At 47.1% G+C, this 22,106-nt stretch overlaps 2 protein-coding genes and 1 long non-coding RNA gene across 7 annotated transcripts in view; 2 read left to right on the plus strand and 1 right to left on the minus strand.

Moving 5' to 3' along the window:
* Nucleotides 1–540: 540 nt before the first annotated feature.
* On the minus strand, nucleotides 541–11,284 carry BLCAP (BLCAP apoptosis inducing factor). Its single transcript, XM_008149637.3, has 2 exons — nucleotides 10,659–11,284; nucleotides 541–2,459 (listed from the first exon to the last, which is right to left on the minus strand). The coding sequence occupies exon 2, from the start codon at nucleotides 2,282–2,284 to the stop codon at nucleotides 2,021–2,023; it is 264 nt and encodes an 87-aa protein (XP_008147859.1). The 5' UTR covers nucleotides 2,285–2,459; nucleotides 10,659–11,284; the 3' UTR covers nucleotides 541–2,020.
* Nucleotides 4,200–6,676, plus strand: NNAT (neuronatin). Of its 3 annotated transcripts, none has more exons than XM_028157742.2 (3): nucleotides 4,200–4,343; nucleotides 5,344–5,419; nucleotides 5,648–6,676. In XM_028157742.2, the coding sequence occupies exons 1-3, from the start codon at nucleotides 4,272–4,274 to the stop codon at nucleotides 5,872–5,874; spliced, it is 375 nt and encodes a 124-aa protein (XP_028013543.1). In that variant the 5' UTR covers nucleotides 4,200–4,271; the 3' UTR covers nucleotides 5,875–6,676. The 3 variants fall into 3 exon arrangements, with proteins under 3 accessions (XP_028013543.1, XP_008147857.1, XP_008147858.1); XM_008149635.3 differs by having other exon boundaries at nucleotides 5,344–5,424; nucleotides 5,648–5,804; XM_008149636.3 differs by lacking the exon at nucleotides 5,344–5,419 and having other exon boundaries at nucleotides 5,648–5,804.
* Nucleotides 11,036–22,106, plus strand: part of LOC114234463 (uncharacterized) — a 68,341-nt gene continuing 57,270 nt past the window's right edge. For 2 of the 3 annotated variants that reach the window (XR_008557605.1, XR_008557604.1), the window contains exons 1-2: nucleotides 11,202–11,403; nucleotides 12,361–12,451. This is a non-coding gene — a long non-coding RNA (uncharacterized LOC114234463). Of the gene's footprint in view, nucleotides 11,076–11,201; nucleotides 11,404–12,360; nucleotides 12,452–22,106 lie in introns of those variants that run through there. The other variant, XR_008557606.1, reaches the window with a different exon arrangement.

Raw genomic sequence — 22,106 nt, forward strand, 5'->3', positions numbered from 1 at the left:
TTGACAGGCTACCCTGCTTTGTCTCAAAGGTCACAGCCATGGGAGCACATGGACATCGATGACACTGAACTGCACTTCTAGCATTGCCTTAAGCCTTAAGCCCCCTAGCTGAATGGCCAGACTTATTTATTTTTCCACTTCAGATGCCATAAGGGGTTTCACTTTATTTTTACTTCAAAAACAGCACCATAAAAATCCTTGATGATTAGAGCTCCAGCTGTCTTAAGTTGTTTGTCAAGGGATCGGTTACTCAAATCTCCTATGGAGGGAAACAGTTTCAGGCGAGAAGCCATGGGAGCTGAGAAACGCAAATGTCTCATCTCTGAAAACTTTCAGACTCCCTCTTGTTCACCGCCTGGCCTGCCCCCTGCTCCCCCTCTCCCAAACCCACCATCTGCTCTCCAGAGAGCAGATCAAATTTTCAGGCTAAGGTACTCTGGCGCCAAGGACTCAGCCCCTCCATGCTACCTTCTGTCCCCCACCAACTTAGAAATCCAACACCATGACCTAAATGGACTGCAGCCACATAAAACCACAAAGTAAAGTTTATAAAGCTTTATTAAACATTTCAAACAGCTGTGCAACGAACACACCAGAAATAAAAGCTCCAGAATAACAGTCCAAATGTTCCACAAGTGTGGCCTCCTGGTCCGATTTCCTAGATGGACTGCCTCCGGTTCTGTCCTCAGCCTGGCCCACCTCCCTTCCTGCTCAGGCAAGAGAAAGATGGATGGTTTAGACTGGAGGGACAATCATACCGATTGCCAGTGGGCAGGGGCCAGGAGAAAGTCTCGTTTGCCAATACTTGTATGAAAGCGCAGAAACAGAGCAAAAAAGCCAGTGACAGTCACAAGTCTTCCTCTTTGTATTCTTCACACAGTCTATATGTGCAGGACTGAAGGAGCTCCTGGCACGAGGATGGTCACTGCTCCCCTCTGTCTTGTCTGAACCACCTTGGAGTCCAGTGTGCTGGTCACTCTGCAATCCCATGCTAAATAAAAACTGTAGCGGCACCTACTATAGTAGCTATTGCTATACCTCAAAATCAGAACACATTCAATAAAGCTTATTTAAAAGGAATATACACATGTATTTGTTCACGTACACACACGGCACACCAAAAAATATCCAAACACCTATCAAGAGATCATGGCTGTTTTGAAACACACAAGTACTCTCTCATTCACTCGGCTGGGGACTCTAGATCTACATGAACACACTACACCTCAATCCTGCAGAGCATGCACAGGAGAGACAATGAGGCTAACCCCCCGCCCCCTCTGGATAGCTGAGGAGGGCAGGAGGAAGGACAAAGGAGTGAGGCTGAGCATGAGCCCAGACATCCAGGTGAAAGAGCAACATGTTACTTCTTTCTTAAAAATGAAGTGGAAAAAATACTGGAGATTTGTGAACAACAAACAGTCAATACATGTTTCTGTCTAGCCTGCTGATCAGGGAAAGAAGAATGAAAAAGCGAGGCTCTCGGGCGTCAGCAATCTCTTTAAATTCGAGATAAGTGCAAAAATGAGCCCTGTCTTAGACAGATGCTCCCAAAAAAGGAAAGGGGTAGGAGAGAACTAAAGGGAAACCAGAAGAGGAACTGAGGATTTGGGAATATTCTGGGAAGGCAAAAGACCTCGACAAGGAGGGAGTCACAGAGGTGACAATAACTTGGCATTTTATCTGCCCAGGTCATGCTGGGGTAGTTGATCAGGACGGGTGCAGACGCCTCGCAGGAATGAGGCGAGGAGGGGCGGGGGGCGCATCTTGACAGCTGGGACCAAGATGGGGACAGAACACACACAACCACAAGACCACCCACGACTATAGGACTCTACAATAAAAGCACCTGTCAGTGCTATTATTCACATTATAAGGATAAAACATCACAGGCCAAAAAGGCGCCGTCAGGAATGTGGCACCCGCAGGCTGCGGGATTTGAAACTCCAATGCTTTATGACCTATGTCAATGCCTCCCCTCCCGTCTTCTGCTTCCTTAGAAAGCTAAATGTGCAGGCTGTTAGGTGCCCACAACGCTGGGGTCATGTGCCGATTCCGGAAGTGGGGAATCGGAGCAGTGGTACAGGAAACAGTTTCCCCAGCAGCTATAGCAGATGAGGAACAGGGCTGCTAGGAAAACCAAGGCACAAATTGTGCAAGGCTTCCGCTCCAGGAGGAAGCTGAGCAGGTAGAAGCCCATGAACATGGAGTGGCTGAACCACAGGGCGGGGTTGAGGGGCTTGGGGATGAGGAGGACAGGCAGCAGCCACTGGAGGCAATACATGATCTCTGTCAGGCAGGGCCTTCGCCAAGGCCGCTGAACACCGCTGCAGGAACCGACCTAATGGGAGCCCGAGGGCGTGGGCGCTGCCCTCCGCGTTCTTCAACCCTCACTCTCCAGGAGCTCAGCCGCTGTGCTCTCTGGCTGTCAGCCCAGGATCACCAAGGCAGCAGGGGTCCTGAAGAGAAAAGTCAACACAACAGACAAACAGACAAAAACAGACAGACAGACAAAAAACAAAAAACAAACAAACAAAAAAACAGGAACAGAATGTATACTTATTTGGGAAAATGGATCATGGTTAACAACAATAAATGTGAATGCCCTTTCCTCCCTGCCCACCCATGGAAGTCACCATTTCTAGAAGCCTCCTGGGGTGTCTCCCCTGGGCTTCTTGGGGGCTCTTCCGGCAGGTCCCGAACAGTGGACTGGCTTTGCCTGGGCCCTGCCCAGCAGAGATCATGTATCGCCTCCTGGGGCTGCGGCCCGTCCTCAAGGGGTCCAGACCTCACAATACCGCTCTGTGGTTGCCATCAAATGGTCATGGCTCGATGTTGTGCCCCCACAGGATTAGCACAGGGTTCTCTCTCACAGCAGGTGCTCAGTAGGGAGTTAAAGCAGTTAACCACGCAGGGCCTGCGGGAACTGCAGCAGCAGGAGCAGTACTATCAAATATTTTGTTTTAAGATGGCAGCCTGGGATGAGCTTGCTTTTACAAATTAGCCTGGCATCATTTTACCAAAATCAGCCAACTTCTTAGAAAGTGAATATAAAAAAATAATAATAAATCACCATATTACTTTGTCTAAACTGACCTTGCTTGGATCACTTACACTCTCCATCTGCTACTGGCACTGTATAGAACCTGATTTCTGTGAGCTTTTAATAAAAATTAATTTTCTGTCCACATAGGAGCAAATGCCAGTTGGCCCCTGTGCCAGGCAGCGTGCTGGAGAGAGGTGCTCTCCGGCGGCGGGCCACCAGTGCCCTGGGGCCGCACTCGCAGACCCGCTCGCATTAAGGTCTAATTGATGTGCCTGGATACCGCGGGAGCCACAACCCTCTGGTGGCGGTAGCAAAACCCGGCTCCAGCCGTCCAGTGCAACGAATACAAAGAACCTCGTTGGCTGCGGAAGACCAGGGCCGGGGGGAAGAAGAGAAGACAGGTTGAAATGACCTGTCCAGCAGCAAACTATCCCACAGCGCATTCTGACCACTTTACGCGAGAGTTCATCCCATCCCTTCCTGTACCCCGCTCAGAGGGTATACCCAATGACTACCGTTTTCCCGCCTAGAGTTCAGTGCCCTGGTAGGATTCCTACAATCGCCACGGCCATAGGTCTAGCAACGTAAGAAGTGGGACTCAAGGAATCAGGGAAAGATTACACGCTCAGAGACTCCCGTGAAACAGAGGACGCTGGCTTACAGCACATCAAATATTCGAAAAAGAGCGCTGAGCAGGGACCTGTGAAGACAAGGCTCCTGGAAGAGGCAGCCTTTTCTGTTCTGTGGGTAAATGATCCCTCTCCAAATTAGGTTTCCATCTGTGCCCAAGGTGGGTTCTGGGACGGCACCGGACATTGGGCTCGAAGAGATGAGGTCCGTACCAAGAGGCGCACAACCACTACACTTGTGCAGTTCGCTACTCAGAGTTGCAATCCATCTCCATTTTACACTAAAATTCAAAAGCGAGTACAGCAGAATCTTCTGGAAAGGGGCTAAGATGAAACTCAGGAGGCGGGGGTCGGTGTGGAAAGAGCAGATGGATTATTTTGTCCTCTCCTAGCGAATGAGGAGCGCCCCCGGTTCCCGCACCCTGCAGGATCACCCCCCCCCCCAACCCGACAGGTGCGCATGCGCATTTGGGTGGCGGGCGGATACTTAAAGGGCGGCTGCGGCAGTGCGCCCAACAGCGGACTCCGAGAGACCAGCGGCCCTCGGCGAACCCTCAGCCTTCGGCAAACTCTCTCAACCACCCACTCTCGGAACCATGGCGGCAGTGGCGGCAGCATCGGCTGAACTGCTGATCATCGGCTGGTACATTTTCCGCGTGCTGCTGCAGGTAAGTGTGCCCGGGGTACTGGGTGGCAGAGGGGTCCCAATGTGTATACCCTGAACCGGCAAGCCCACGTTGCAATTGCCGCCTCTCATACCCATCCCATCCTGATTGCCGCGATCCCTGATTGCCGCGATCCCTGATTGCCGCGATCCCTGATTGCCGCGATCCCTGATTGCCGCGATCCCTGCCTGCCCGAGTGCCGCGACCGGCACCACGCGCCCCCACCCGTTCCCTGCGCCCTCCTCCTAGCGCAGACCCTTCTCAGTGCGCCCGCGCCCGGCTGGGAACAAAGAGTTGGGGCGCGGCGGGCGCCAGCCGCCGACGAACGCTGAGGCTCTTAGCAACCAACGTGGTAAGAAAACCCCGCTACACTCAGACTCGACCCCAGGAGGGAGGCGGGGCACCTCTGTTTTGCGAAGACTTTAGAACTCGCATAGCAAAATTTTCCGCCTTAAAAAATTGCGCATTGCGGGGAAATTTTCTTTTTAAAAAATACAGCGCTTGCGGGGCTGAGCCGAAAAATAAATTAGGAAAGGGCACTTCTCAAATACAAAGCACTTCACAAAGACCAACAAACAACAAACTAGAAAAAAAGTAGTTCGCGGGGGGTGGGGGGATATGAATTCGAGAAAATGCGCATTGCAGGAAAAATAGACAAAAGCACTTGGCAGAAAAATTGCATTAGATAAAAAGCGCATTGCAGAAAAAAAATATAGACAAAGAAGCTAACAAAAAATGAATCAGGTAAAAGCGCTTTGAGGAAAACAATGAAAGGAAAAGGCTCTTTGCAGGAAAATGGAAGAGGAAAAGGCGCTTTCTAAAAAACCAAATTCGTTTTATTTACAAAAAAAAAAATCTAAGAGGCAAAGCACTTTGTGTAAAAAAAAAAAAATCAGAAAAAAGCGCTTTGCCCATAAAATCATTTACCCTAAAAGCACCCTTTGCAGGAATAATTTCCTGCTAAAGGATTCTTTTGCCAAAGGACTTGCATATTTCCTTCAAGGTGTTCCTGGAATGCTGCATTTACTGGGTAGGATTCCCTTTTCGAAATTCTCCAGGGACCCAGCCTATTGCAAGAAGTGAGGTATACTTAAGTTTTAGGTCCAATCAGCTTGCTGCCATGCAGCCTTCAGCACAGCTGGAAAAGCTCCAGTTGCTCTGACTCGTGGACAAGCTGTGCCCCTGCCTGCCTCTCCTAGTCGGACAGGTGGGCGGGGCAGGGGGTGGGGCGGTGGCGGGAACCGAAGCGCTGTACACAGGCTGTGGATCCCCGCAGCTAAGAGCAGGTCCTGGGTCTCTCACTACAGGTGTTCAGGTACTCCCTGCAGAAGGTGGCGTACACCGTGTCGAGGACCGGGCGGCACGTGCTGGGAGAGCGCCGCCGGGCCCCCAACTGAGGCCCCAGCCCCCAGCCCTGGGCGGCCATGTCACCCGGTGCTCCTGTGCATCTCGCCCAGCATGGGAGCCAGTGCCGCCCAGGAATAGGGGGTCCCCTGTGCTCTCTCGCCAGAGGAGCATTTGCCAAGGTCAATGAGGGGCTGGCAGGCCTCCGGAGAAGCAGCACTGCAATGACGACAATACCAGATTCCTTTCCAACCCCTCTACCCCTCCCACTATGGGGCGGGGTAGAGGGAGGAGGAGGGATGGAGGGAGCAGAACTCTGAGATTTGGGCAAAGGCACTCTGATCTGGACCAAGTCGGACAGCGACATCCCAGCCCCACAGCCAGGGCCGTGCCAGCAGGCCCCACCACAGAGATCCAGACCACCATACCAGCCAGCAGAATGAACATTCCAACATCATCTGCCAGCCGAAGCCCTGAATCTCTGAGCAGCAGACAAGGAGTCAATTGCGTGCCTGTGTGGCGGGACAAGAGGGCTTGGGTGGGGGAGGAAGAGGGTTAAGAAACAGAGCGGGGCCCTCTCACTGTCCCTTGCCTACTGCATGTGCATTCCAGCCTTGCTGCCTTTGCTCCCTCTATTCCTCCCCCCACCCCCCACTGCCTCCCAAGCCCACCCTACTAGAAAAAATGTGTCACTCAATTCGGACCTATTCAATCAGTAAAAGAATCCCAACTTGACTAAAACACCTCCAAGCCCCCAGTCCCTCATTGATCTCTTCCCTGGTCTCACGCAATTGTGGTCAATATTGTGGTAATCGCTAATTGTAATAATTGTGTAAGTGTGCATTAGTTGAGTTTCCCCGGCTAGATTGTAAGCTCCTGGAGGACAGGGACCACCTCTACAAAAAATTAAAAAAAAGCACCCCTCCCCATCTTGCAGTGTCCCAGGACCCTGCGGGGCGGTGGAAGCGCACCAAAAAGTTGTCTCTTGTAACTTCTTTTGTGGCTGCGACACATACTTCTAAGACTGGGTTGAGGTGCCCATTGTGAAGTAGGCATGATACTTGGGAGAAGGAGGGAAGGATGGGGAGGCAACAAAATGGGTATTGGGACCCTCGTATATCTCAACACTGTCCTGAGATAAAGGACCATATCCCCCTCCCCAAAGAGGTCTTCACTTGTGGTCTCAGAATAAGAGACCACTACCACCTCCCTCCCTTCTAGAGGGGTAGGTGCCCTCACTTGTCCAGGAATAAGGGGCCTTGGCGATAATCACTGGGAAAGATGGGAGGAGTGGAATGCCGGGAGTGGCCCTCAAAATGGGGTATTAGGAATGGGGAAGGGGAGTGCAGGGACGGAGGGACACACGGGGACACACACACACACACACACACACACATGACAGGACTTCAGAACACAAGCCCTACCTCTATCCAGGAGCCCCAAGGAAATGAGTACTGTGCAGGTGGGCAGTGGGTTGGGCAATGAATATGGGATAAGTGGTATGCTATGGCGCCTCCCTTGCCCAGTTCATCCTTCTATGCCCTATAACCTCTATCAGGATCATTACAAGGGCATCCTGCTGGTCTTGCTACTCTCTAGGTTATCCCTCCCACTCCCAGAAACCTCTCTTCAGCACACTCACCCCAATACTGGGTTCTCTGCTTCTAGAATTAGCCTCCTTATTTTTAGCAGTGCTTATCAGGACCCTGGCCCTCATATCAGAGTGGGTGGGCTGCTCAGCTCCAGACTTCTCTCCCTTTTCCCACTCCTCAGTGAGTTAGGGCTCCTGACATGGGGTCAGCTGACTGCCTCACCAATTGGCCCTGCTGTCTATTCAGTCTTGTCTGTGGCTTTATGTGTCTCTGTCACCACACCTGTTCCTGGGTCAACACCAAGGGAGAGAGTTGGAGAGCCATAAATCTCTGCCACTTACTAAAATCCCTTAGTCACAGCTGTCACAAACACTTGGAAGCACAACTCGCCTTACCCCCTTGAACCTAATGTTTCTGTCCTCTTAGCAAGCCCCTTGTGTTTCTCAACCCAACCACCCGAACCTCTGGAGGGATCAGAGAATCATGGGGGTGGAGGGTGCAGACCTCAGTTCTGATATCGGCTTTGCCATCAATCAGCCCAGGGAATCTGGCCAGGTCACTTAACCCTCCTCTTTAGTTACCCTCTGTAAAAGGGCTGCTAAGATCCCAGTGAACCCTAACATACTAGAAACATTCTGCTATCAAAGTGGCAATCAGGAATGATAGGACTGGAATGGGGATGTGCAATCTGAGACTCCATCTTCCTTAGGCTGGGTGGCTCCAGCTTCTACTATAGCCTGAAGACAAGGCAGGTCTCTCCTTTGCCTCATCAGCAGGCAATGCCCACACCTCCCTTCTGAAGCCCATCTCTTAGCAAGCCTCAAGACTGGAGTTTGTGTGGTTTTCTACCGAAACCCCCAGCACCATGAACATATTTCAACATGTGTTCTTAATGAAGGCTGCCTCTCCCTTCAGAGCCTTCCAGGGGTGTACCCATTACCCCAGAGGCTCTAACCTCAGCCCAGTTTTAAGGCAGCTGGGTTCATTGAGACAGGCTGCAGCAGCATAGACAGGTCTGGCCGCTCTGGACACAGGAGGTAGCCTCAGAGCTTTCTAGATGATCTTGGCAAAACCCATCCATGGGGCTTTCTCCATTCATATATCAGCAGGGCTCAGAGCATTGTGAGATGTCAGACTTCCAGGCAAAGGCTGCCATGATGGCCTACACCTGCATGGGTGGGCTTGAGTGTGCAATGTCCACTCCCTTCTTTTGTCCCCCATTCCCAAACCATCATGTCTTGGCAACAAACATAACCCAACAGAGAAGACAGAAGGAATGCGTTCACTTTCTATTCCAGTGCAAGGACTAGAAGTCTGGTACAAACAGCTTGTTTATAATATTTTTCCCCCAGTAGTGACACCATTAAAACATTTTATTCTGACAGATAGCAATGGGAGGAGCTGAAAATGACTAGAGTTTTATTGTAAAGCCCTTGGTCCACAGGCCTCCCCTTTCCTAAACTGTCTCTACCACCCCCACAAGGCCAAGGATAGAGCAGATGAGTTGTGAGAGGACTGGGATGGCTTTGTGGAACTGCAGTAACAGGTGAGACTGCCCCAAGAAGGATGTTAGTTTCTTAGCTTAACCAACTGAAGTTAAGCCCCAGGGGAGTTCAGGTACCATAACGTTCAGAGGTGCTATGTGACACTGTTACCTCTATCTGTGGAGTATCTGGATTGTGATTAAGGGAAGGGGCAGGGAGGACACATTTCTTGAGCTTCAACTATGGGACAGCAACAGTTTATTACACATGGTTTGGATGAGGGAGAAGGTTCGCTGTGAGCCATTTGCTAGACATTATTTTCAAACTTGTATTTGCTCAGGAGCCAGCATCCTGAAGTGAGAGTCTGAATTTGCAGTTAAGTTTCTCTCCCGCCCGAGATTTAAATGTGCACGAGTGCATGCACACAGGTGCACACACAAACATTAATAACAGTCTCTTTTTCCCTGGTGACCTCTTACTTCCTTTATATGCCCCAGAGACATATCATCATCTTCTCTGGGAAAGTTCCTGTTCACCCTTGTCTCACCCCCTTCTCCTTCCCATAGGGCCCATTCCCCAGCAGAATCCAGATTCCTGAGCATTCCCAGAACAGGAAGTCAGAGAGGCAGGCAACACATGGTCCTTGGTATATCACACAGTGACAGGTTTGAATGGAATGCATATGTTTCAAATATAAGAGAACAACAACAAAACGATGGCCAAACCCAGACTTCCAGATTCCTCTTGGAAACAACATATTACACATAAAAGGTTAAACTGTTTTGGGCAGCAATTCTAACGAGACCAATTTTTCAGATATGGAATTGATCTAGTCTCTGGAAACCAACCAGGGCTCTGAATCTTTTTAACAGATTTTCTTGACATGAATTAATCTCGTATTTAAAACAAATAAACAAGACCTAACGTTTGGCATTAGCATTTAAGCTGGAACTTTTTTTTTTTTTTTTTTGATCCTGGCTTTGGCGTTGCCGTCCAGAAGGCTGAGGGAATGGTTGGACCATATCAGGCAAGGCAAACAGAAGCTGTCCCCAACACACCAGTTCCCTGGAAAGGGATAAAACACGATCCAAACCTATAAACAAGAAAGACCATTTCTTCCCTAGGACAAACCCCAGTCTGTCCAACATGTAGCGTTAAAAAGGCACACAGAAGCCTGGAAGGAAATGAAAGAAGGTTTGGAAGGGGTGAGGGAAAAAGCAACTATCCCCCCCACCCCCACCCCCCAGCCCCCATTCCCCATTTTCCTTTCCAGGCTATAAAGTGTGCCAGGCATTCCGTTCCTTCGGCTGCCCTTGAGGGCCACTCCCCATATACACCGGAGGAAAAGGGACGGGCGTCCAGACTTGATGCAAAGTTAGAGGGAGTAAGAAGTACCCGAGACTCAAAGCAGAGTCGACCTACCATCCCAGACACCAAAGCAGGGCTCGGGGCAGGAGACCCTTTTCTCTCCCCCCCCCCACGCCCCTTCTGACTTAAAAAAAAAAAATACAACCGAAGTGGTAGGGACAGAGTGACAGGCTTCTCAGAAGCTGGGTCGCCTGCCAGGGCCCCAGAAATGAAGAGGGGATGGTCGCGCCCCCCAGCCGCCCGCTCCCCCCGCCCACACCCGGAGCGGATTGGCGAGCGCTGACCTTGGAGGCCAGAACGAGAACCCAGGAATCCCGTGACCCGCCCTCGGCCAGGAAGGGGCCCTCAAGGCCCGGGCTGGGGCCAAACAGGGCAATCCTGTGAAGCCGGACAGAGGTGGCCCGAGGGTGCGCGAAAGGAAAACCCCAGAAAGGGACCGGGACGCCTAAGGTGACCCCAAAGGGACAACATGGCGGCGCGGACGCACTGAGGCCTCTCGTCCAGCCCCCAGGAGGCCGACAACACGGTACCTGCAAGCCCTGCCATGGCACCGCCGCCACTGTCGCCTTCGCGGTCGCAGCCGGCCTCCACCTCAGTTCGCCACGGACGCTGCAGGAAGCAGGGGAGACGCCCCCTTCGTCTTCTAGTCCAGCGATCGAGGACCCCTTCTGGGACTTGGCTGTCTACAGCAGACGCCCGATCACGAGACCCAAATTGGGGGGGTCTCTCCTCCTACATTCTCCAAATGTCCGCTCCAAATGACCCTTTGAGGACTTTCTACGTATTGTTTGAGGAACTCCGAGGGCTCTAAAGTCTTCAGGCCCGAAGAATTTTTAATCAGGCGAATCCTGGGCAGCCCCAAACCACGGGCCCGTGGTCCCCTCATGCATATGCAGCAGATTGTGATCGCACACTTCTAGAGCTGAGGGGGGCGTACCTTGTTCTCTGTAAGTGCGCTTCTGTTCCCTCTGGTCCACGTGGATGACCCTTGTACTCAGGGAAACCCTCCTCTTGGCTCCAACCCTCCTTCCTGGTCCTTTCACCAATGGGCCAAGGCTCAGGAGCGGAAAAATCCGGGTGGGACTTAGGACTGACTTGGGGTCAGGACCTGACTCCGCCCCTTGCGCTACCTTGGGCAAGCCACTTGCTGACCCAGGCTCTCAGCTTCCCCACGTCTGATGAAATACCTACCTCACAGGGTTGTTATAGGGATCGAATGAGTCAGTGTGCTCAATTATTAGCTAATCAAGCACATGTCTGGAGCGCCTACTACGTGTAAGTGCAGCACTAAAGGCAAGAAGGTAGAAGAGAGCGTGGTATAGGTACCGTTCTAACCTCAAGGCGCTGCCAGTCCAGTGGGGGAGGGGCAAGGAAGGACAGTCATCAAATACTAACTATATGTTAATTTTAATCGGATCAATATGTAATAATGCAATGTGTGAAGTGTTGTGGGGGAAAGTATAAAGAGTTATGAAAAATTAATGGGGTCCTAATGCAGGGTGTTGGGAAGCTGGGACTTAGGCTGAGAGACCAAGGACAATTAGGAGTTGTTCAGGGCAAGAGTGAGAGGGGAAATGTTTTAGGCAGAAGGAACCACTTGTCCTAGATGTGAAGGTGGGAAGGAGCAGGGTGAAGGTTAGAGGTGACCAAGGGAGTAGTGCAGGTAGAGCCCCCTAATGAATTTGGATTTTATCTTGAGAGTAATGAGAAGCCATTTTCTTCAGGGGAATGATATAAACTTTGGGTTTCTGAAAGGCCATCCTGGCTGCAAGGTTTGGAAGGCACTTGGGAGTGGGTGTATGGAGACCAGTTAGAAGGCTGTTGCAGCTAGCCAGGTGCAAAATAAGAGTGAGTCAGACAGGGTGGTGGCTTGGAGAGGCAGAGAGGATGGAAGATTGGAAGTGGCATAAACTAATGAACTAAAATAGATCCAGAGACATAGAAGCATCCAACACACCCTTGAACCTTGGAGGGAAGGCAGGGGAGGGTGGGAGTGAGTGGGGGTAAGAGATCAACTGTAGGACCTGTATGCATGCATATAAGCATAACCAAAGGACACAGACAGTAGGGGGGCAGGTACATGTGCTGAGGGGGAGCAGCTGGTGAGAGGTCAATGGGGGGAAACGGAGACATGTAATACTTTCAACAATAAAGAATTTAAATTAAAAAAAATGATTGGATGTGGGTGGGTGCTGCGGCATTGGCAATAACATCTAGTTTTTTTGTCTTGAGTATGAAGGAGTGAAAGAGCCCTTGACTAAAGTGGTGAAGCCTGAAGAAGGGTCAGATTGGGAGAGAAGATCAAGAGTTTGGCTTTGAGAAGGTAAGTTTGAAATGCCTGGGTGGCATCTAGATGGAGAGGGTCAATGGGCAGTTTTGTATGAGACTGGAGCTCAGAAGAGAGGTCTGGACTGTAGATACATATGTGGGTATCTATCACTCACAGGTGATAGATACATCATGGTGTGGGATGAGATCCCAAGGGGGAAAAGGTGGATAAAATAGTAAGCAGAAGAGGAGGAGCCAAGAAAGCAGGCTGAGAAGCAGTGACCAGTGGGGTAGGAGAAGGACCAGCTGAGCATGGGATCCCAGAGAGAAGGTTTCAAGGCAGTGCTCAGTGGGGCTGGCTATGTGAGGGCAGAAATGGCACCACTGGGTTTGGTTACAAGGAGGGCCTATGGACTATATCCTTTACATTGCAAGTTCCAAAAAGAAAAAAAAAATCCTACTGAATTGGCTTAAAAAATAAGTAGCCTACCACTCAATGGCAGATTAATTGGTAGGCTTGGCAAAGTCATCAAGGACATTTCATGTCTCAAGTTCATTCCATCTTTGCTTTAGTGTCCTCATGTTGGTTTCTTGCTCATGGTCACGGACAGCCATCCCAGTTCCTGGGGTTACATCTATCTCAATAAGATGCCCATTTATTCTCTAGCTGAGACTCAAACAAACTGTGGATGTGGCCTCTCACTCGCTTGCTGCTAATGGGCTGAGGGATCAGTGCACCTCTGCCAGGCACACCCAGTATTCAATACTGGAGGAAAAAAGGAGTCTTAGAGTGAAAACTCTTGTTTAGAATAAGAGAAGGGGCTTAAAAGAGAAGTGTCAGCATGGATGGGGAGCAACTGAAATTCTTGCTGGTGAGAGAGGAAATTAGAAAACTGGAAGTTTCTACTAAATCTAAATATACACCTATGCTATGACCTAGAATTTCCACTCTTAGGTATTCATTCTAGAAGTGAGTGCCTATGTGTACAAAATAACTTGTGTAAGAATCTTCATAGCAGATTTATTCATAGTTCAAATTGGAAATAGCCCAATGTTTATCAACAAGGGAATTAATAAACAAATTATGGCATGTTCACTCAATGGAATACTATGTTTTACATCTAAAAGTACAAAATACTGATATATGTGATATCATAGATTAATCTCACATAGAGTATGTGGACTAAAATAATTCAAACACAAAAACAGTACATATCATATGATTCCATTCATATAAAGTTCAAGGGCATGCAAAACTAATATATAGTGATAGAAATCAGAATAGTAGTTATCTGGGTTGGAGAGGGAATAGAGATGGGAAAGGAGCAAGAGGGACTTTTCTGGGGTGCTGGGAAAGGTCTATATCTTAATCTGGTTGGTGATTACATGGGCAAAAATTCATCAAGTTCTACCATAAGCTTAGGGGACTTTGTATATGTTATATCTCCAAGAAAAATAAAATATAATAAAAGGGAGAAAGGGGTCCTGCCAACCTGTGGTCTGTGATGTGTGCTGCTGAGCAAGAATAAGGTCCATTTTGGAGGGACTCCACCTTCCTATAACCTTAATGCCAGGTCTGGGCATTGACCAGGCCTCAGTAGACAACCCTCCTCGTTGGAGCCCCAGAAAACTGTAGAAGGTGAGGCAGAGCTTCTTACTCATATGGGGCTGGCTCTTGCCCAGGTGGTTCCCTTTCTCTGTACCCACAAGACTGCTTTACCATATAAGCTCAGTTCCCATTGGTAGAAATGACACCAAAGCTGGGTTCTGACTTCAGGGTGGGAAGGTCTTTCTGCCCTAAAATTTTGCTCAACAGATCTCAACTTCCTGCCAAGGCCTTTCCAACCTGCCATCTGAACTTGCCTATGACTCCTGCTCTCTCCTGCTCCATATCTCCCAAGTCTAATCTATCCCTTCTAAATCCCTCTTCAGGCTTTTTTTGTCCCCACCAACAAAGCCTTGGTCTAGGCCACCATCCTCTCTCCCCTGGACCCTGCACCAGCCTCCTCACTGGTCCCCCATCTCTCTAAGAACCATCATCCTTCATACAGCAGCCAGGATGATCTTTTTAAAGTAACCCTGTCCAGAGGGGAGGGTGGTTGTGGGGCTGGGTAAAAAAGGTAAAGGGATTAAGCAAAAAAAGCCCCCAAACACCCAAATAAACATACAAACCTAATGGACACACACAACAAGACGGTGATTACCAGAGGGAGAGGGGTGTGGGGAGGTAGAAGACAGTATAGGGAGGAAAAATGTTGATGGAAGGAAACTTGATGGCGGCGGGGTGGGGGTGGGGGGGTGAACACACAATACAATATTCAGATGATGTATTATAGAATTGTACACCTGAACCCTATATAACTTTATTAACCAATGGATTTTTATCCTTTCTTTCGTTAATGTGAATCAACTATGTTGATTCTTCAATCCATGTATACTACAATAAATTGAATTAAAAAGTAAAATAAAATGACCCTGTCACTTTTGAGGGGGTGTCCCCTCTCCCCTGTCTTCACCTGGCAAGAGCCTTTCCAGTTGTCAAAGCCCCAGATCAAATGCTGCCTCCTTTATGAAGGCTTTGCATTCATTCAGCAAACATTTGTTGAGCACCTAAAATGTGCTAGGCACTGTGCTAGGCAGGGATGATAGAGAAATGAATAAGACAAATGCCATCAGTCTGGAGAGATGGGCAATTAAGCAGTGCCAATGTGTGCACACTTCCTATGTTGGTTAACTCTCACTAGCTGTGAGCTCTTTGAAGGCAGGGCTCATTTGGGGTCATTTATTGGCCTCAGAGCCCAGTACAAGGCCTGGTAGGGAGGAGGACGCAATAGCCATTAAATCAAGGAATGAATAAATGAACGAAAGGCCAGGCCAATCTCCTCCTTTCTCAGTTGTCCTCCAAGCCTCCAATGTAGCTGACAACCAGGTTCATGAAATTCAACTGAAACTGGATGGCAAACTTGGAGCTAAAGTGAAAGAATCAGCAAAAGATAGTTATTTATAGAACAACTAGTGGTCTGGTGCATGAAATTTGGCCTGGCCTGTGCCCTGTCACAGTGCAGGAGCCCCTCAATCTGTTGCCCCAAAGAGGTAGGCCCCGCCCACCCATCCGGGGCTCCTCGATAGATTGCCCCAAAGAGGTAGGCTGGAACCGGAGGAGGCCTGCAGACCCCCGGGCCAGGCCATGGCAGAGGCCTGCAGACCCCCGGCGCAGGCACATGGAGGCCCCCGCCGTGGCCCTGCCCCTGGGCTTGGCCGCAGTGGAGGCCTGCGGACCCCCGGCGCGTGGAGAGGCCTCTCTGCCATGTCCCCGCCCCCATCCCCAAAGCTGCAAGTCCCTGCCCACCTGCGTCTGCTGTGCATGCAGCCTGCTGATCCGTCATTACTGTGCCGGCATCCTGACCAATTTGCATATTACCCTATTATTAGTATAGATGTTTTATAAAACCACAGTATCTACCTTCCTATATCATCTCTCCACTTGATGATAACTTTTTTAGAAAATTCACATTATTTCCTTACTAAAACTTAGATTCAGGAAATTTAACCTGTAATGGAACAATAGTAATTTGTTAAGTCACCAAAGAAGCTATGTGATATTGGACGATTTAGAATGTAATAAGGATTATTACCAAGGTGACCAAAGAAGCAAGCTCTGGAATAACGTTGATTGCAGCCAGAATGCCAGGGTTTTGATTCCACTCTGCATTTACTATCTGTGTGTTGTGGAGCAAGTCATTTAACTCCCCTGTGCCTCATTTCCCCCATATAGTTGTTTCTGGGAATTCAATGAGTTTGTATTTTAAAGTGCGAATAGCACCTGTCACATAGCACTCATAGTTACCTAGTACTACAAATGGATAAAATAGGCTAGCCCACGGCGGAGGCAGGACAAGTGAGTTCAAATCTTTCATGACTGCCACATCCCCCTACCAACTCTGTCTTCAGTTTCTCCAACTCTAAGGCCCTTTTGTTGCATACTTCTTAGGGCTTCTATACTTGGGAAGCTAGTGGTTATTTTAGCCAAGTCTGTGTCGACACCTAGTGGTGATATAGAGAAATGCCTAATATTCTTACCAAACTGTCAACTTATTAATGACCGGGACAATAAAGTATATAAAGGTTTTCCTATATGCCAGACACTGAGTGTTACATAAACTCTGATAGTTATTCAATTTCATTCTATAAATAATAGATTGTAATTCTTATTTTACAGAAGAGGAAAGGAGGATTCAGGAAGGAAGTCAGTTGCCTAAGGCTACACAGCTATAGGTGAGGGAGCTAGATTTGAATACCCTGAAGTCTGCATTTTTAACCCCTCTATGCCAGGTTCCGAGATAAATACTATGATTGCATTAAATCTGTATATTGCTTTGGGTAATATGGCCATTTTAACTATGTTGATTCTTCAATCTATGAATACAGGATATGTTTCCATTTTATTGTATCTTTTTCAATCTCTTTTAATAATGCTTTGTAATTTTCAGTATGTAGGTCTTTGTGAAGTTTATTTCTAGGTATTTTATTCTTTTGTTTGCAATTGCAAAAGGAATTTTTTTTCATTTCTTTTTCTGAAGTTTTGTTAGTATACAGGAAAACAATGGAGTTTTGTACATTGCTTTTGTATCCTGCAACTTGACTGTATTTTTTATTGTTGCTAATAGTTTTTTGATGGAATATTTAGGATTTTCTATATACTGGATCATGTTGTCTGCAAAAAGTGGCAGTTTTATTTCTTCCTTCCCTATTAGGATGTCTTTTATTTCTTTCTCTTGCCTTATTGCTCTGGCTAGGACTTCTAGCACTAGTTTGAATAAAAGTGTTGAGAGTGGATGTGGATATCCTTGTCTTGTTCCTGATCTTAGAAGAAAAACTTGCAGTTTTTCACCATTGAGTATGATATTAGCTGAGGGTTTATCATATATGGCCTTTTAAATGTTGAGGTACTTTCCTTCTATTCCTATTTTATTGAGTGTTTTAATCATAAATAGATGTTGTATCTTATCAAATACTTTTTCTGCATCTTTTGATAAGATCAAATTATTTTTATCCCTTCTTTTGTTAATGTGGTATGTTATATTGATTGATTTGCATTTAGTGAACCATCCTTGTGCCCCTGGAATGAGCCCCACTTGATTGTGATGTATTATTATTTTTATTTACTGTTGTATTCAATTTGCTAGTATTTTGTTTAGGATTTTTGCATCTGTGTTCATCAGAGATATTGGTCTGCAGTTTTCTTTTTTTGTGTGTCCTCTTTGCCAGGTTTTGATATTAGGGTTTATAGTGGCCTCATAGAATGTGTTAGGAAGTATTGCCTCTTAAATTTTTTGGAAGAGTCTGAGAAGGATAGGTTTTAAATCCCCTTTGAGCGTTTGGTAGAATTTACTGGTGAAGCCTTCTGTCCTGCACTTTTATTTTTTGGGAGGTTTTTGGTGACCAGTCCATTTAGATTTTCCAATTGTTCATGATTTAGTCTAGGAAGGTTATATTTCTAGGCATTTATCTATTTCTTCTAGGTTATTGAATTTGGTGGCATATAGTCTTTCATAATACTCTAGTATGATCCTTTGTATATTTATGATGTCTGTGGTGACTTCTCCTTTCTCATTTCTGATTTTGTTTATATGGTCTTTTCCCTTTTTTTCTTAGTGAATCTAGCCAGTCGTTTGTCAATTTTATTAATCTTTTCAAAGAACCAGCTCTTTGTTTTATTCATTTTTATATAGTCTTTTTTTTTTAAATTTCTTTATTAGTTGGTCCAACGGTTGTGGGTTATTGTTAAGCTAAATTTCTTTATTGATTAAGGTGTCACATATTTGTCCTCATCCCCCCATTCCTATCCCACACCCCTCCCCACGGATGCCCCCACCCCCCTGTTGTCCTTAACCATTGGTTAGGCTCGTATGCATGCACACAAGTCCTTTGGTTGATCTCTCCCCCCTACCCTCACCCTCCCCTACCCTCCCTCTGAGGCCCGACAGTCCAATCGATGCCTCCTTGTTTCTGGGTCTGTTCTTGTTCATCAGTCCCTGTTGTTCATCATTTCCCCTAGATGAGTGAGATCATGTGTTACTAGAAATATACTTATAAGAACCGAATGTGAGACGAGCAATAATAGTTATGCGGACAGGCAAATGAATCAGTCTGTAGTGAGTTTTTTTCTGGACCAACAGTTCTTTTGAGACCCAATTTCAATGTCCACCAGTTCCTTATATGTACATGTCAGCACTGACTTTTCAGTTCTGGATGGTGGACAAATGGTGGTAATATAGGTCCGACTCCCTCTGGTTTGGTCTCGCCCGGACCCAGGGGCGTGGCCTCACCTGGACTCAGGGGCGCGTGGCCTCACCCGGATCCGGGACCCAGCATCACCCGGACCCAGGTGCGCGTGGCCTCACCCGGACCCGGGATCCAGCCTCACCCGGACCCAGGGGTGCGCGGCCTCACCCGAACCCAGGGGCATGCGGCCTCACCCGAATCCAGGGGCGTTTTATAAAGTCTTTTTGTTCTCTCTTTCATTCAGTTCTGCTCTAATTTTTATTATTTCTCCTGCTGACATTGGGCTGCTTTTGTTTTTCTTTTTCTAGTTCTTTAAGATGTGATATCAGGTTGTTTACTTGGGATTTCTCTTGTTTCTTGATATAAACTTCCCTCTTATTACTGCTTTCACTGCATCCCAGAGAATTTGATATGTTGTAGTCATTCTCATTTGCCTCCATATATCTTGTGATCTCATCTTTTATTTCTTCTTTGACCCAGTCATTTTTTAATAGTATGTTGTTTAATCTCCATGTATTTGTGGGTTTCTTTACTTCCTTTAATTTCAAGGCACCGTGGTCAGAGAATATGCTTGGCATAATTTAAATCTTCTTGAATTTGTTGATGCTAGTTTTGTGACCCAACTGATATGGTCTATCCTTGAGAATGTCCCATGTGCAGAAGAATGTATAATCTGATGTCCTGGGATGAAAGGTCTGTAAATGTCAATTATATCCATTTGGTCAGTGTTTCATTTAAGGCGGGTGTTTTTTTTTTAAAAATATATATTTTTATTGATTTCAGAGAGGAAGGGAGAGGGAGAGAGAGAGAAATATCAATGATGAGAGAGAATCACTGATCGGCTGCCTCCCACATGCCCCCGACTGGGGATAGAGTCTGCAACCCAAGCATATGCCCTTGACTGGAATTGAACCTGCGATTCTTCAGTCTGCAGGCCGACGCTCTATCCACTGAGCCATGCTGGCTAGGGCAAGGCCGATATTTTTTATTGATGTTCTGTTTGTTTAATCTATCTAGAGCTGTCAATGGAGTACGCAGGTCCCCAACTATGATTGTGTTTTGATCTGTTTCTCCCTTTAGTTCTGAGAGTAGTTGTTTTACATATTTCGGTGCTCCCTGGTTGGGAGCATATATATTAAGTGTTATTTTTTCTTGATATAGTGTCCCCTTTATCATTATAAAGTGTCCATCTTTGTCTCTTGTTGTCTTTGCTATCTTGAAATCTATTTTGTCAGGTATAAGTATGGCTACACCTGCTTTTCTGTGGATGTTATTTGTTGGAGAATCATTTTCTACCTTTTACTTTGAATCTACCTTTGTCTTTGCAGCTTAGATATGTCTCCAGTAGGCAACATATGGTTGGGTTTTGTTTTTTTATTCACTCAGCTACTCTGTGCCTCTTTATTGGTGAATTCAGACCATTTACATTTAGGGTAATTATTGATATACTAGAGGCCTGGTGCATGAAATTCGTGCATGGGTGAGGCCTGGCTGGTGATCAGGGCCGATCAAGGCTGGGCCGGAGAGGAGGCGATGGTTTCCGGGCCAGGCACGGAAGCAATGGACACTGGATGTCGATGCCACCATCGTCAGCGCCCTGCCACTGTGTGGTTCCCCGCCTCTCCCCACTCCTCCCTCCCTCGCCACTGCGCTGGCATCACGGCAGGTGGGCAGCAGGCCGATCGGGGCCTGCCAGCTGGGAGGGATGGGACATGGGAGGTTGGCCACCAGCACCAAGGAGGGAGTGGCCCTCGGCCCCCCTGGGAAAGGGGCTACGACTGTCTGCTGCCACGCACCCCCGGTTCCCTGTCCCAGCCCGGGGGCCAGGAGAAGGGACCAAAGGAGGTTGGCCGGCTGGTGGGGGAGGAACCATGGGAGGTTTGCTGTGGGAGTGCACTGACCACCAGTGGACAACTACTGGTTTCTGGTAGCTCTGTGCCTCCACTGGTTCTTTTCCTTTGCGTTTCTGTCTGTTATTTTTGTTTGGTAGTGTTCCAAACTTCTTTCCTCTGTTTTCTTTTTTTTTTTTTAAGCTATGTGTCCTGGTTTGGGGATTTTTGTGTGTGGTTACCATTAGGTTTATAAAAAATAAAATTGCATATATACTGTATTTTTTTTTCTTTTGAGTGCATCTGCTCTTCATCCTCCTTTGCCATTCAGACCTTTACCCACTTCCCTTTTATATTTTTGTTGTCACAAATTATCCCTATTTATGCTGTAAGTTTTTTGGTGATCTTACTCATAGTGTTGGCACCTTATGTTCTTTGTTTCAGGTAGAATAATTCCCTTGAGTATTTCCTGCAGTGGAGGTTTTCTGGTGATAAAATTCCTCAGCTTCTGTATGTCTGGGAAGGTCTTTATTTCTCCTTCATATTTAAAGGATAATTTTGCTGGATATATTATTCGTGGCTGGCACTTTCTCTCTTTCAAATGTTTGAATATTTGGTTCCATTCTCTTCTGGCTTCCAGATTTTCTGCTGAGAAGTCAGATGAAATTCTGATGGTTTTTTCTTTGTAGATCACTTCTTTCTTTTCCCTGGCTGCTTTGAGAATTTTTTCTTTGTTATTAATTTTTGACAGCTTTAATACCAAGTGCCTTGGAGAGAGCCTCTTTGAATTGAGGTAACTAGGTGTTCTGTTTGCTTCTTGGATTTGGGGATCTAGTTTTTTCCATAGGCTTGGGAAGTTCTCATCCACTATTTGTTTGAATAAACTTTCTGTTCCATGCTCCCTCTCCTCCTCCTCCAGAATGCCTATAATTCTAATATTACTTTTTCTGATGGAGTCAGATAGTTCTCGTAGAGCTCTTTTATTTTTCTTCATGCTCAGGTCTCTCTTTTCTTCCCTCTGCATCATCTCTAGGTTCCTATCTTTGATATCACTAAATCTTTCCTCATCTGGTTGGCTCTGTTTTCTATGTCCAGTGGTTCACTCTTAATCTCCTTAATTGCATGCTTCATTTCCAGGATTTCTGATCGTTTCTTTTTAAAAATGTCAATCTTTTTGGTAAAGTACTCATTTTGTTAATTGATTTGTGTTCTGAGTGCATTGAGTTGCCTGTCTGTATTTTCTCACATCTTGTTCAGTATTTTCAGAACTGCAATCTTGAAATCTTTGTCATTTATATCATATATTTCCATGTGTTCCAGCTTGCTTTCTAGGGATTTTTCATTTTCTTCCTGATCATTCTTGCTACTGTGGTTATTCATGGTATTTGCTGTTCTCCTTTGCTTAGGCATTTATATCTGTCTACATTAACTTCAGAGAGAGGAAGGATGAGGGAGAGAGGGATAGAAACATCAAGGATGAGAGAGAATCATTGGTTGGCTGTCTCCTGCATTCTCCCCACTGGGGATTGAGCCTGCAACCCGGGCATGTGCCCAGACCAGGAATTGAACCATGACCTCCTGGTTTATAGGTCAATG

The sequence above is a fragment of the Eptesicus fuscus genome, chromosome 12, assembly GCF_027574615.1.
Source record: "Eptesicus fuscus isolate TK198812 chromosome 12, DD_ASM_mEF_20220401, whole genome shotgun sequence".
In the NCBI taxonomy this organism is placed as follows: domain Eukaryota; kingdom Metazoa; phylum Chordata; class Mammalia; order Chiroptera; family Vespertilionidae; genus Eptesicus; species Eptesicus fuscus.